This window comes from Fusarium subglutinans, assembly GCF_013396075.1.
Source record: "Fusarium subglutinans strain NRRL 66333 chromosome Unknown NRRL66333_c0000002, whole genome shotgun sequence".
In the NCBI taxonomy this organism is placed as follows: domain Eukaryota; kingdom Fungi; phylum Ascomycota; class Sordariomycetes; order Hypocreales; family Nectriaceae; genus Fusarium; species Fusarium subglutinans.
This window is the reverse complement of record NW_023502065.1, coordinates 384,795-397,286: the sequence shown is the minus strand read 5'-3', so window position 1 is coordinate 397,286 and position 12,492 is coordinate 384,795. Positions and strand designations below refer to the sequence as shown.

The window sequence follows — 12,492 nt, the reverse complement described above, 5'->3', positions numbered from 1 at the left end:
TAGGGGAATAGAAGAGGAGATAACTGAAAGTCACGGTTGACGTCGTTACAGCTGCCTTGGTCTTGACCATGTCCATCCCATCCATGGTCTGGAATCTAACCCCGAAGCTAAGGCTGGTACAGTAGGTCTCTAACGTTCACTAGCACGCACATCATATCTGTACAGTGGTGTCATGCACCCATACGCCATCAGTTGATTATACCGTTTTTGTCACTGTCAGTACAAAGATAAGCAACCATCCAACACGGAATGCTTCCTGTCCTGCAGTTTTCGAAACAGTTGCATGGTTGCGACGTCATCCAGAACCACATAAGCTTGCTTTACCCGAACGCCTTTTGATGCCACTGACAGGACCACACGCACTGATTGGACGGCCGGGAACTTAGATATAAACAATGAGCTGAAATATCAAACATAATACGTCAGGGAATCTGAAAAGGTGTCAAGAATGGTTTATCAATCATAGACTTTTTATGTACCAAGACAAAATAAGGGCACGCACTAAATAACACTACCTTGTGTGAGGCTTTCCTCCGATGTTTTGACAGCCTAACATCCAAGCAGCTTAATTCATCAACTGACTGTCCCGAGCCGTGTTGTAGTAGCCGACGAAACGTTTCCATGTGATAGCGTCTCCAGTCTTGGACAGAAAAAGACAACGTTCTGAAACTTAGGGTAGCCACGATAATAAGGAGACGTCTCAAGCACGGTATCTCATGTTGGTTTAAGGACCTCCAGCGCGATTCTTAATCACAATGGACAGGCACTGAGGTTCATAGTCTATGACGCTTCGCCAAAATTAAGGACTTTCTTGTGATACATTCATCAGACAAACACATCATCTTTTTGTCGCCATGAACATCGGCATTACTACATAAGTTAGGGGGACAGAAAGCTTCAGACCCTAGATCAGGATGTCAAAAATAACAGGTCAGAAAGCGTTATAAACTTATACTAAAATTACTACTAAGCGTAAATTCATTACGATCAAGATCCTGACTTGTCTTACCTCCCCTAAGTTCCCGTTTGCTGTTTTACCATGACATCAAGTCTGGCGCTAACACGTGAGCTGTCACTGCCGGAATATTACTGCCCCGATTCCGATCCACCGTATCTCAGCACAATTGCAAGGCATCTCCGGTTCCATTGGGTTCGCAGTTCGGGCAGGTCAACTGTGGGGGGTGGCGGTTAGCGTTTCCTCCACTTCAACACGGGCGGGCAATTATTAAGAACCACGTCTCTCAACAAAGTCAAGCCCGATCTTTAAGATTCAACTCTTAGTTTGACAGTAACATTGCAGTTAGATTTTACCCCGGCTGGCGCAAGCACTATATACATATTCGCCTGTTGACTCCGCGGACCGTTTAATATCTCATCAAAGCCCAAACCGTCTCCGCAACGCTCGTCGGTCTGTTCATCGTCTCTCCGTTTCCGACTGCGACTCCATTCAGACCCCTCGATACGATTCGACTCTTCGGCGCATGCCTCTGTGAGCGTCCTGATAAAATAAGCCCCTCGTGGGCGCGATCGATTTGTTTCGAATCGCCTTTGTCAAACTCAAATTGTCATCATGGAAGATCCAACCTCGATTGCCAAGGCTAAGAGCCTACACCGAACCTCGACCCGATCCGATGATCTTCTACAGCCCCAAGATAACCCCAGCATCTGCCGAATATGTCGAGGCGAAGGAACTCCAGAGGAACCGCTTTTCTACCCTTGCAAGTGCAGCGGTAGTATCAAATATGTTCATCAGGATTGCTTGATGGAGTGGCTATCCCATTCTCAAAAGAAGTACTGTGAACTTTGCAAGACATCGTTCCGGTTCACGAAGCTATACGCCCCCGACATGCCTCAGTCTCTTCCAGTTCATATCTTCATTGGACACATGGCCAGATATTTCTTCCAAAATGTCTTGGTATGGCTTCGTGCAGCCCTGGCCATCAGCGTTTGGCTCTGCTGGTTGCCTTACTTTATGAGAACCATTTGGTCATTCATGTTCTGGGTCAGTGATGAGGGTTTTGGCAACACTTCCATGATGGCTCGCTCCAATGACACAGCCTCGTCGACGGCAAACTCATTACGGGGGATGTCTCCTTCGGCCTTGGATTTCGAAACTTGCCCTGCAAGCCCCTTGTTTGTGGCGACTACTACTCCAGCTTCGGTTGCCAATACTCTGCTTGATGGTTTATCTGAACAGAATATTTCTGACTTCTTCGCACGCATGATGTCTATTTGGGGTGTTGCATTCAAGTCTGATCGCCCTGGATCTACTAACACAACTTCATCCCCGTCCATGTCCGTACCGCCAACCCTGCTTGGAGAGGTAGCATTCTTAAACAACTTGACTCGAAACCCAACTCTCAACCGCGCTGTTATTTCGATCCTTGAAGGCCAAATCATCACTGTCTTGGTCATCGTTTGCTTCATTCTCGTCATTTTGGTTCGAGATTATGTTGTTCAGCAGCAGCCAGAGATGAACGTGCGCCCTCCCTTCCCCCCTCCTGAGAATCCCGCGCCGCAGCAAGAGCCGATGCTTGTCCGGCCGGAGGAAGTGGAGGAACTGCAGGGCCCAGATGAATCAGACGACGAGACTTTGGATACCGGAGACCCCTTCGCCACCGCAAATGATGTCGCCTTTGCCGCTCAGGTGCAGACTGATGGACGTTTACGCAGGCGAACGAACTCTGAGCTCGTGGTTCCTCCAGGTCTTATTGAAACCGGCCCTGCTGAGGCAGGTCCAGTTGAGGCAGGTTTAGTTGAGGCAGGTCCAGCTAAATCTCAAACTCCTCCAGAGGCAGTTATTGCTGAGGAGCGTGCCAGCGTCTACGAATACCTTCGTATTTACCGACAGGCAGACGGTGATGCTCGAAAGATCCTGGAACTTATCCACCAGGAGGGGCTTGAAAACAAGCTCTCATACTGGGTTGATGTCACGCGCCGGGCTCTACATGATGAAGATGACGGGCCTCTCCTTGATACTAGCACTGATCCTTACACTAGTCGAGAGCGGACAGGAAGTTTCGGCTCTACTGTTGCCAGTTCATCTCGGAAGGCTTACACACCCGGTTCTGACGACTTCCCAACACCAATGGATGGACTCGGCGAATCTTCGTCAAGCAAGGGCAAGGAAAAGGAGATCCTACCGCCTCTTCCTCACCAAACCTCTGAGACAAGCTTTGCAGCAAGTCCTTCTCGGCCTCGCGCTGTTTCAGATGGGCCTCAACTTCATGACTCAGTGAACCCTCTAGCTAACAACAGTTGGTCATTTGTAAACCTGCCCGCTGATACTCAGGAGGCAGGGGCATCAAGTGGGCTACCAGATGCTTCTCAGGCAGCACTGTTTGGATCCAAAAACTACGAACAGTCGAAGCTAGATGCTGTGGCTAGTGCTTTATCTGATTTACCAGAAAACGGGAATGAGCCAGATCGTCAGATTGAACGCACTGGAACATTTGGGACTCCGGAGCCACACGCATCGGAACAACCTCCAGTTGCTGCAGTCCAGGAGGACGGTCGTCCCGCTGGGTTAGTCGGTAGAGTAACTGATTTCATGTGGGGTGACTTGGAAGAGCAACAGCGCGCTGCGCCAGTTGCAAATGCCGCTGACCCTGTCGCCGCTCAACAAGACGATACCGATGGTTGGGAAACTGAGCTTGATGAAGTCCACCCAGACGGACCTCCTCCTGATGCCGCTGCAGCCGAAGAGCCTGAGGAACCTGAGGGACCTGACGACCTGGGCGATGGTGGAGGTGCAGGACTTGATCAAGAAGCCATGGAAGACCTCGAAGACTTCGAGGGTGTTATGGAGCTGATCGGTATGCGTGGACCTGTTGCTGGACTCTTCCAAAACGCTATTTTCTGTGCGGTCCTCGTTTCTGTGACAATCTTTGCTTGCATCTTTGTTCCTTACAATTTCGGACGTGTCAGTCTCTGGGTGGTTGCTAACCCCATGCGCCTTGTTCGACTGATCTTCGAATTCTCCAAGCTCTTGCAAGATGCTGCCGTTATGGCGGCCGGATTTGGTTTGTGGGTTGCTATCAACATGATCGACATATTCACAGGTCTTATTGGGGGCCTTGTGGGCTCTCACGTCATCATAGCAAGAAAGGCTTCATGGTCCCTTTGGACTAATGCCGGTTCGCGAGTACTGGACTATACTTTTATGGATTTGCCCATGTCTGCAGCAGAGATGCAGAACTTCTCTGCTATCAGCCATAGTGCACTCCTCGCAGTCAAAGGCAATATCGGTGCTCTCTTCACAATCACCAGCAAGGCTGTGGGATTTATCTTCAGTGGCAGGATCTTCACCAGCAGTATTTCGGTGGATTCAATTACATCGGCAGCAGCTGTAACGTGGCCCAAGATCACGGCTCTCTCCTCTGCAGTATTGAAGCCGAATTCTTGGGTGGTCAACCTTGGAGAGCCTGATGGACCCCTTAACGTCAATCCGGAGCTGGCTCACTGGTCTGGGCTGGATCGCTTCTGGGCCATCGCTGCAGGCTATTCGACACTATTCTTCTTTGGTGCACTTTACTTGAAGCGCGGAAGCCCATTTTCTCGGGGTCATATGCTTCAAGCTTGGGAGGCTGGCATCATCGATACATTGCACCAAGCTAGTGGCATTATGAAGGTTATCATGATCATTAGCATTGAGATGCTTGTCTTCCCGCTTTACTGCGGACTCCTGCTGGACGGCGCTCTCCTTCCCCTGTTTGAAAACACTACTTTCAAGTCTCGCCTCCTTTTTACTTACCACTATCCCCTAACTTCCGTCTTTGTTCACTGGTTTGTTGGCACTGGCTATATGTTCCATTTTGCCCTCTTTGTGTCGATGTGCAGGAAGATCATGCGTCAAGGCGTTCTCTGTAAGTTTTCCATCGTTCCTTGCATCATTGAAGCTAACAGATTTACAGACTTCATCCGTGATCCAGACGACCCTGAGTTTCACCCTGTTCGTGATGTCCTAGAGAGAACTCTGGCCACGCAGTTGAGAAAGATTCTATTCTCAGCTTTCGTGTACGGCGCCCTGGTCATAGTCTGTCTGGGCGGCGTGGTATGGGGCCTGTCTTATGCAATCCCAGGAGTTCTTCCTGTTCACTACTCGTCCAATGAACCAGTACTCGAGTTCCCTGTGGACCTACTCTTCTACAACTTCCTTATGCCGCTGGCCGTCAGCTTCTTCAAACCCGGAGATGGGCTTCATGCTATGTATACGTGGTGGTTCAGGACCTGCGCCCGAGGCTTGCGACTCACCTACTTTCTCTTCGGCGAACGAAAAATTGACGAGGAGGGGCGCTTAAGTTTGGGTAATGCCGCCAGAAACCAACGACTTCCATGGTACAAGACCTTGTTTCTGGAGCTCGATATCCGGTATAAAGTCGTACCCAAGACCTGGACTGACTTCTTTGATGGGGGTGATGCTAAGCCAAGGGCTCCTCTTAGCAACAGTGAAATTCGCTCGATCTCTCGACACAAAAATCATCTCAAGACTGCGAATCAACTTGTCGAGAGTGGACGTTTTGTTCGTGCACCTGCATCCGATCGCATCAAGATACCCAAGGGCAAGAGGGTCTTCCTTGATGTTGATGAAAGTGGGCGAAGAAACGATGGGCAGGAAGATACTGATCTCTACGCCAGCAACCAGTATCAGATGGTCTATATACCACCTCACTTCCGAACGAGGGTCTTCCTGTTCATTCTGTTTATCTGGATCTTTGCGGCGGTCACAGGAGTTGGTTTCACCATTATTCCTCTCGTGTTTGGCCGACGCATGTTCAAAATGCTGATTCCTCAGCATATTCGAACAAACGACATCTATGCATTCAGCATTGGTGTTTATCTTCTCGGTTCCGCAGCTTACCTCATCTTCCATGCTCGCAGTGTTTGGGCGAAGATCAAGGATGGGGTTTCCGCTGCTAGAGCATCACTGGCTGCTGGAAATCTTGAGCGCCGGGCCGCTGCAGTTTTGTTACGGGGCGTCAAGATGCTTTATGCTTATTCTTTCCTCCTTGTTGTCTTCCCGCTCCTCATCTCGGGACTCATGGAGCTGTATCTCGCGATTCCCCTGCACACATACATGTATCCTCCTACGGCGGCGTCAATTCAGGCCGCAAGAGAGGGTGGGCCGGAGGCTAGCCGTCACACGGTGCGTGTGATTCAAGCCTGGACACTGGGCCTACTATACTTGAAACTCGGTGCTCGGATGGTCACATCAATGTTCCCAGATACTCGCCTTGCTGTCGCTGTCCGGACGGTATTGCGAGGCGGATGGGCGAACCCTGACATCGGCGTCCTGACCCGAGCATTCGTGCTCCCAGGTCTTGCGATTGCCGGAGCTGCCATACTTGGGCCGCCAGCACTTACAGGCGCCCTGATCAAGTACAATATCATTCCAGGCATAGAAACAGGAGAGAGCGAACTGGCTGAAGCTGCGCGAATTGCGATAGCGTATCGACACTCATACCCAGCTATTGCGCTGGCCGCTTTGTTGGTCAAGAACACGATTGGCCTGGTCAAGGTGTTTAATGGTTGGACGGCCCGCATACGGGACGAGGCCTACCTTATTGGGGAAAGGCTGCATAACTTTGGGGCTGCCGCTGCAGGAGCGGGAAGGGTTAGAGGTGCATGGAGAGCTGGAGGGGCAAGACTGTGATGTGGGTGAACAGCGCAGAACAAGCGGTATGACTGACCTTGTGGATAGAGCCAATGTTAGACATTGGCCTTGATTATATTTTAGCGCTCTCTTAAAGGCAGTTGTCGATATGAACTAAGATTCATTAATAAGCACTTCAATTCAATTCACTAAAGAGAACACAGCCTAATTATATACCTATGAGAATCAGGATGATCGTGTCATAGATAAAACTAAATAGTTAATGGCTTATTTATTGAGAGTTGATATTGGTTACAGGAAAAGGAGAGTCTATTCTGCCTGAAAGAGGGGGAAAAGCTAATGTGTCATTTTGACCGAGTCGCCCAGATCTATCTCACCGAGTGGCGAGTAAATTGATGGCTTCAATCAATCAATTACTTTGACCGAGTGGCTTGGATCTTTCAAATGAATTCAATTCAACGGATTTCAATTAGAGTGCATGAGCCTGCAGTGAATTATGTCATGTCTTGATTGATTTTGTGGAATGAAGCCACGAACATGTTACCCTCCACACATGCAAGAGAGTGGCCCTGTGGGCAAATGAAGTGGGAAGATGCCAAAATAAACTCACCAAAGAAGCTCATAGGTCTAGGCCAGTCTTTTTTGTCACCTGCGGTGAAGATCTCAAGACACCGCCTTGGCTCCCCTAGAGTGGGTCATCTAAGTGTAAACACAACAACGAATATGCTCAGGTGACGCTTTTGTTGACAAGTCGTCTTTCAGGTTAGTTTGTAGAATTTCTAATTTTCTTTTTCTGATGCTGTATGAGTTGTCAAAGCTGCCTGTCATGCGAAAATGACGCACATGCTTGTCAGTCATGGATGTTGGATTAATATCAGCTTCTATTCATAGATTCACATTATGAAACTCGAGTCTAAGACAGGTGGCGAACCCCTGTCAAGGTATCAGAGCGATAGTGCATACGGATAACCCCTAGGTCAATGCACTGAGCTTAAGAGAAACTTGGGATGATTCAGATTAGAGTGAATCTTTGCGATCAGCTTTTAGTGAAGAATTGACAACGCACATAACAAAGAATAGATGGATACCTATGACCACAATTCAGGCACAAAGAGTCATATGAGTCACGTGTGTATCTGAGACAGAGGATTGCTGTCCAATAGTGGGGTCGTTGAAGGAACGGAAACGCCCTGTTGCCCATGGCTGCCATTGACCTTTCCTATCTTAGTTTAGTGCATGATGCTGGCACAAGGAGAATGGGGGACCATGTGTCGCATCAACAGCCCAAGGTCACAGGCCAAACATTGATTCAACATTCACTCACATCAACTCAACAACTACGACAATCTTCGCGCGACGTTTCCTACCCATGGAACTTCCGCTCTCCAGCGGCCGCGAATACTAACAACTGCAGATTTCCAGCATCTTGCAGTGCAGTTCTACAGGTAAGACTCAGGTAGGTACCGTCCGATTGCGAATAGACAAGACAGGGCAGGGTCATCCTCTGTTTCCCTTCCGATCATCGTTGGGTCCTGGAATCGGTGAGCGAAATCTCCCGCCACTTCGCCCAAGAACAGGGCGACTGACTATCCCGACAGTTGCGCAGTCATAGCATCAATTCATTCGACGAATCCATCAACGATTTTCATCTTTGTTACCCACGTATTATCGCCTGCGCCACCTTTCTTCATCCCGCCTCCCGACATTTCGATATCGCGACAACAGCCCCCCCCTTTAACATACATATCAATGCGAGAGAGACAATAAACAACAACAAACACCAACAAATCAATTAAACTACGCAACATGGCAGAGCCTCCATCCTCTCCGCCAGGTCCTGGGGCCAGCGTCGAGGATACTCTTGGCTGGTACAAGTCACAGTATGAACAATTAGAATCCGAACTGGCCGAATTCAGAGATTCGAGTAGGGAGCTTGAGCAGGAATTGGAGAAGGATATCGAGAGAGCAGAGAAGCAGGAGCGACATCACCAAGAAAAAGCTGAAGCACTTGGTTTCGAGGTTGAGGAGTGGAAGGTATGTCTACTCATTCCCAACAGCCTCCAACTCTAATCGGACGGGATTTTTTTGGCTGACAATGGCTTCGTTTCGTCACGCAGAGAAAATACAGAGAATCGAAAACAGAGGCCAGCGCATCCCAGAATGCACTCGAGAAAGAAATTACCACACTTCGAGACACAAACAGGACTTTGCAAATGAAGCTGAGGGATATTGAAGTTGCCAACGATGACTTTGAGCGACAGGCGCGCAACACCACGTCATCTCTGGAAGATATGGAGTCAAAGTACAACCAGGCGATTGAGAGGGCTGTCATGATGGAAGAGGAGATCAAGATTGGCGAGCAGGAGCGTGAACAGCTGCGTATCGAGTCACAGCGCTTGCGCGAGGAACTGGGCGACCTCAAGATTGAAGCAGAGCTTCTGCAGGACAAGATCAAGAAGCAGGAGTCTCGTCACCTTTCTACCATTTCAACCGACCTTTCTATCCTCGAGTCGCCAACTTTCGACCACCCCGCCTCTCCTGGCTCTACAGCCAGCTCTCCTCTTATTACCACCCCTCCAGATTCCAAGTCGCCTGTACCAGACGAGGACACTCTCTCCGAACTTCCTGATCCTCCTTCACCTCCCATGTCTGATGTCTCTGGAACTCTTCCCAAGATGGCATCGCGGACTCCCGCTACTTCAAGGGCATCTGGTCGTTCTCGTTTGCCTTCGTCCGACAACAGTGTCACTCCCAAGCCTCGATCTAAGCCTCCTACCAAGACGACCCGCGCGCCCGGCAGCCGCATCTCGACTGGTGGCACAACGACAATGCGCACACCAGCCAACCGTGCCGTTGGGCCTCGCTCGGCCTCTCACAAACTTCCCGCCTCTAACTCTCTCACCCATATTCGAACCCTTACCGCCCAGATGCAACGCCTCGAGGCTCGTGTGCACTCTGCGCGATCTAAGCTCCCCGGGCCGAGTCGCACTCCACCTCGCGCCTCACCTCGAACGTCGGTTTATAGCTCTACCAATGTGCCTTCGTCGGTTACGATCCGTTCTCGTAAGCGCACTGGTGGCTCTACCGCATCTTCGGTTGCAGGCGACGACATGACACCAACCACCGGTATTCCAACACCAGCAACCAAGGGAAGCCACGTGCCCCGTCTTAGCACGTCTGGGGTCAGTCGCTTATCATTTGGCCCATTGCCGAACCGTGGAGGTCCGGAGGAGATCAGCAGGCCGAGCTCACGTGCTAGTGTCAATTCGTATGCCCGACCACCCTCCCGAACCGCCGGAGAAATGATCCCACGACCTGTTTCAAGGGCATCGCTCTCAGGAACTCGAACACCAATGGGCCGACCTCGCTCCTCGATGGGAGGATCGATTCATGGCCACTCTGCCAGCATTAGTCACCTGGACCTAGAGGAAGAGGATGAGGGAGAGTTTCGAACGCCAAGCCGCAGGGGTACATACTCGAACGGTGAAGGCAGCGCTATCCCCATGCCAACAATCCGACGCCAGAGCGGTAGCCGAAGGATAAGCGCAAACACAATGAGGTCCAGTGTATCCGGTCCAAGGAAACTGAGCGACCTGGGAGAGACCTACTAAACAGTTGTATCCCACAAAATTCTACGGCTGTCCCAGGTCGTTTAAATTCTTTGACATGGTTTTACTTTGCAAGCGGTTCGAGCGGTTTACGCAAATCAAATTGGTCGCATTTCACCTCATCATTGATATCCGTTTCTACAAAACATAAGGGGTGGCATGGACGGTTCGGCATACTTTTACGGCTGGCGCTTCAAGACGGCGAAGACGGTGTTGACGATGGTTACGGAATTCCACTTCTTGCTCTCTGGCAGACTTCGTTACTAATACTTCTGCTTCTTTGGGTACACTGGGATTTCGGCACCGGGGTTTACGGATGTTATGAAGACATGGATGGCATTGTTTATTATTTTTTTTCTTTTGTTTTTCTAGAAGGGATGGCCTGGCTAGGTATACATACGTCCAAGTCACATATCCGTATATGCTATACCGGCCAGGCCTGGAGAGACGGGGGTGTACCGCCCCAAAAGCGAGTCATCGACCGGGCAAATGAATTTGGATGGTCCTTATTTTAAAAACGGCTTGCGAGATGGGAGCGGGTAATACTGGGGAAGAGTTGATGCGAGGCTACCTTTACTTTTCTCTGTGAAGTAAGGTTGCTCGTGGGGGAGGGCAGACATCAGTGGGGAGTCGTACGATGTCTGACAAGGCTGAGGCAACGGCCCGCGGGCTAGATTAGTCTGGGTTGCCTTACGATCTTGAATTATTTAACCATTCTTTTCCTTTGTGCAAATTGGAGTTGGAGGAGCGAGATGGAGGTGTAGATACAGACAGTGGAGGCGTATGATACAATATCTTAGCTTTTGCTTGAGGACTGGGGAGTTGGAGATGAAACCTGGTCTAGATACGCCCAATACATACAGATAACTTCATGCTGGCTTCAGAGTGTGAAATGTGAAGGTCAAAGCAGCAATGTTTGGAGTGGTACGGAACTCGTAAGAATATCTGATTTGAAAGAAGTAGATGTTGACTCGAATGAGAGATTTGTTTACGATAACCGGTTCAGCCAGCATATCTAACCTTTAATTCATCGTCGTTGGGTTAAATGAAGCTGTTGAGCCGAGATCCATTGATCGGAACAACGGATGCAACCTTGTTTCCCTTGCCCTTAGCAGAGGCATTATTGCTCTCAGGATATTACGCGTAGCCAGCAACAACTCATTATCTTAGATCAATGTCAACAGACCAGACTCAGTGATATTTCGAACTCAATCAACGTTGAAAAGGAAGCAGTCAGTATGCAGCTCAGATCCCACGTATCGCCGAACTTCGGCTCCGCTGGCCCTCCGGCAATATCAACAGCTCCTGAAACCAAACCCAAATATCCATCCATCCAATGTGTACATAATTACAATGTTGGGGATTCGGAGGATGACCGTGGGTAACGAGGCTGCGGCTCTGAAATTGAACGATAAAAAAACTCCGAAAAGAAAGGTTGTGTTTGATTGGTTGACCTTGGAGGATTGGGGAACTCAACAATTGGGGAGATCCTTTTTTTTTAATTCTTGACCCGTCAAAGGGGGCGTGGGAGAATTAAGGTAGGGCGCTAGTGGGAAGTGGGGGGAGTGCTGTTGTTGGATCTGAGATTGAGATTGAGATTCTAGGGTAGGATTTTGAGTGAGGATGACGACGATAGCTTGGGATTGGGATATTGAGGATGGTGAGGGATGTAGAAGACATAGGCGTTCTGTGGACTGCTTTGGATAAGGGCGAGCTGGTTATCTAAAGGGAAGAGAGGCAGTTGGTGAGTTGAGTGATAGTGTCCATGTAGTAAAGCCCACAAGATGTCTTTGACAGATACGAATAGCCTCAACTCAGGTACGTGTGTACAGTTGGTGATCAACAAATAAATCAATTAATGAACCAGTCCAACGATAAGCTAAGAGAAATGAAATGAAAAAAAAAGGTACACATTTTTCTAAGTATACCGAAATGAGGAATTGACCACTTACACCTTCGCGGTCACAATCTAACACCAGCTACCCAGCTACCCAGCTACCCAGCTCTCATCCCTGACCTTCACCAAAGCTTCCTTCATCGTTCGATCTCGCTCGGCAAAAGCTCAAGGCAGCGGCGTCCGGATCACAGGAAGCTCAGACGTCACTTCAAAACGTTGGAGCCGCAACTCAACGCCTCGATTAGGATCCCTAACCCCTGACTGGTTCCCAACATGCGGCTCGTGTTTGTGGCTTTTGGAATTCTTGGAGATCTGCTAGTTTGTAAATGGAAGGGGTGTGTACGTACATGAGAGATATGAGATGCCAGCCTTGT

General features: G+C 49.5%; 2 protein-coding genes across 2 annotated transcripts; both read left to right on the top strand.

Annotated features, from left to right (window-relative positions):
* Positions 1–1,570: 1,570 nt before the first annotated feature.
* Positions 1,571–6,652, top strand: FSUBG_455 (ERAD-associated e3 ubiquitin ligase doa10; the record flags this gene model as incomplete). Its single annotated transcript, XM_036682551.1, has 2 exons — positions 1,571–4,865; positions 4,914–6,652. The coding sequence occupies 2 exons, from the start codon at positions 1,571–1,573 to the stop codon at positions 6,650–6,652; spliced, it is 5,034 nt and encodes a 1,677-aa protein (XP_036543978.1).
* A 1,767-nt stretch (positions 6,653–8,419) lies between these two features.
* Positions 8,420–10,224, top strand: FSUBG_454 (nuclear distribution nudE like 1; the record flags this gene model as incomplete). Its single annotated transcript, XM_036682540.1, has 2 exons — positions 8,420–8,647; positions 8,731–10,224. 2 exons carry the CDS (start codon positions 8,420–8,422, stop codon positions 10,222–10,224), a joined length of 1,722 nt encoding a protein of 573 aa, XP_036543977.1.
* Positions 10,225–12,492: the final 2,268 nt, after the last annotated feature.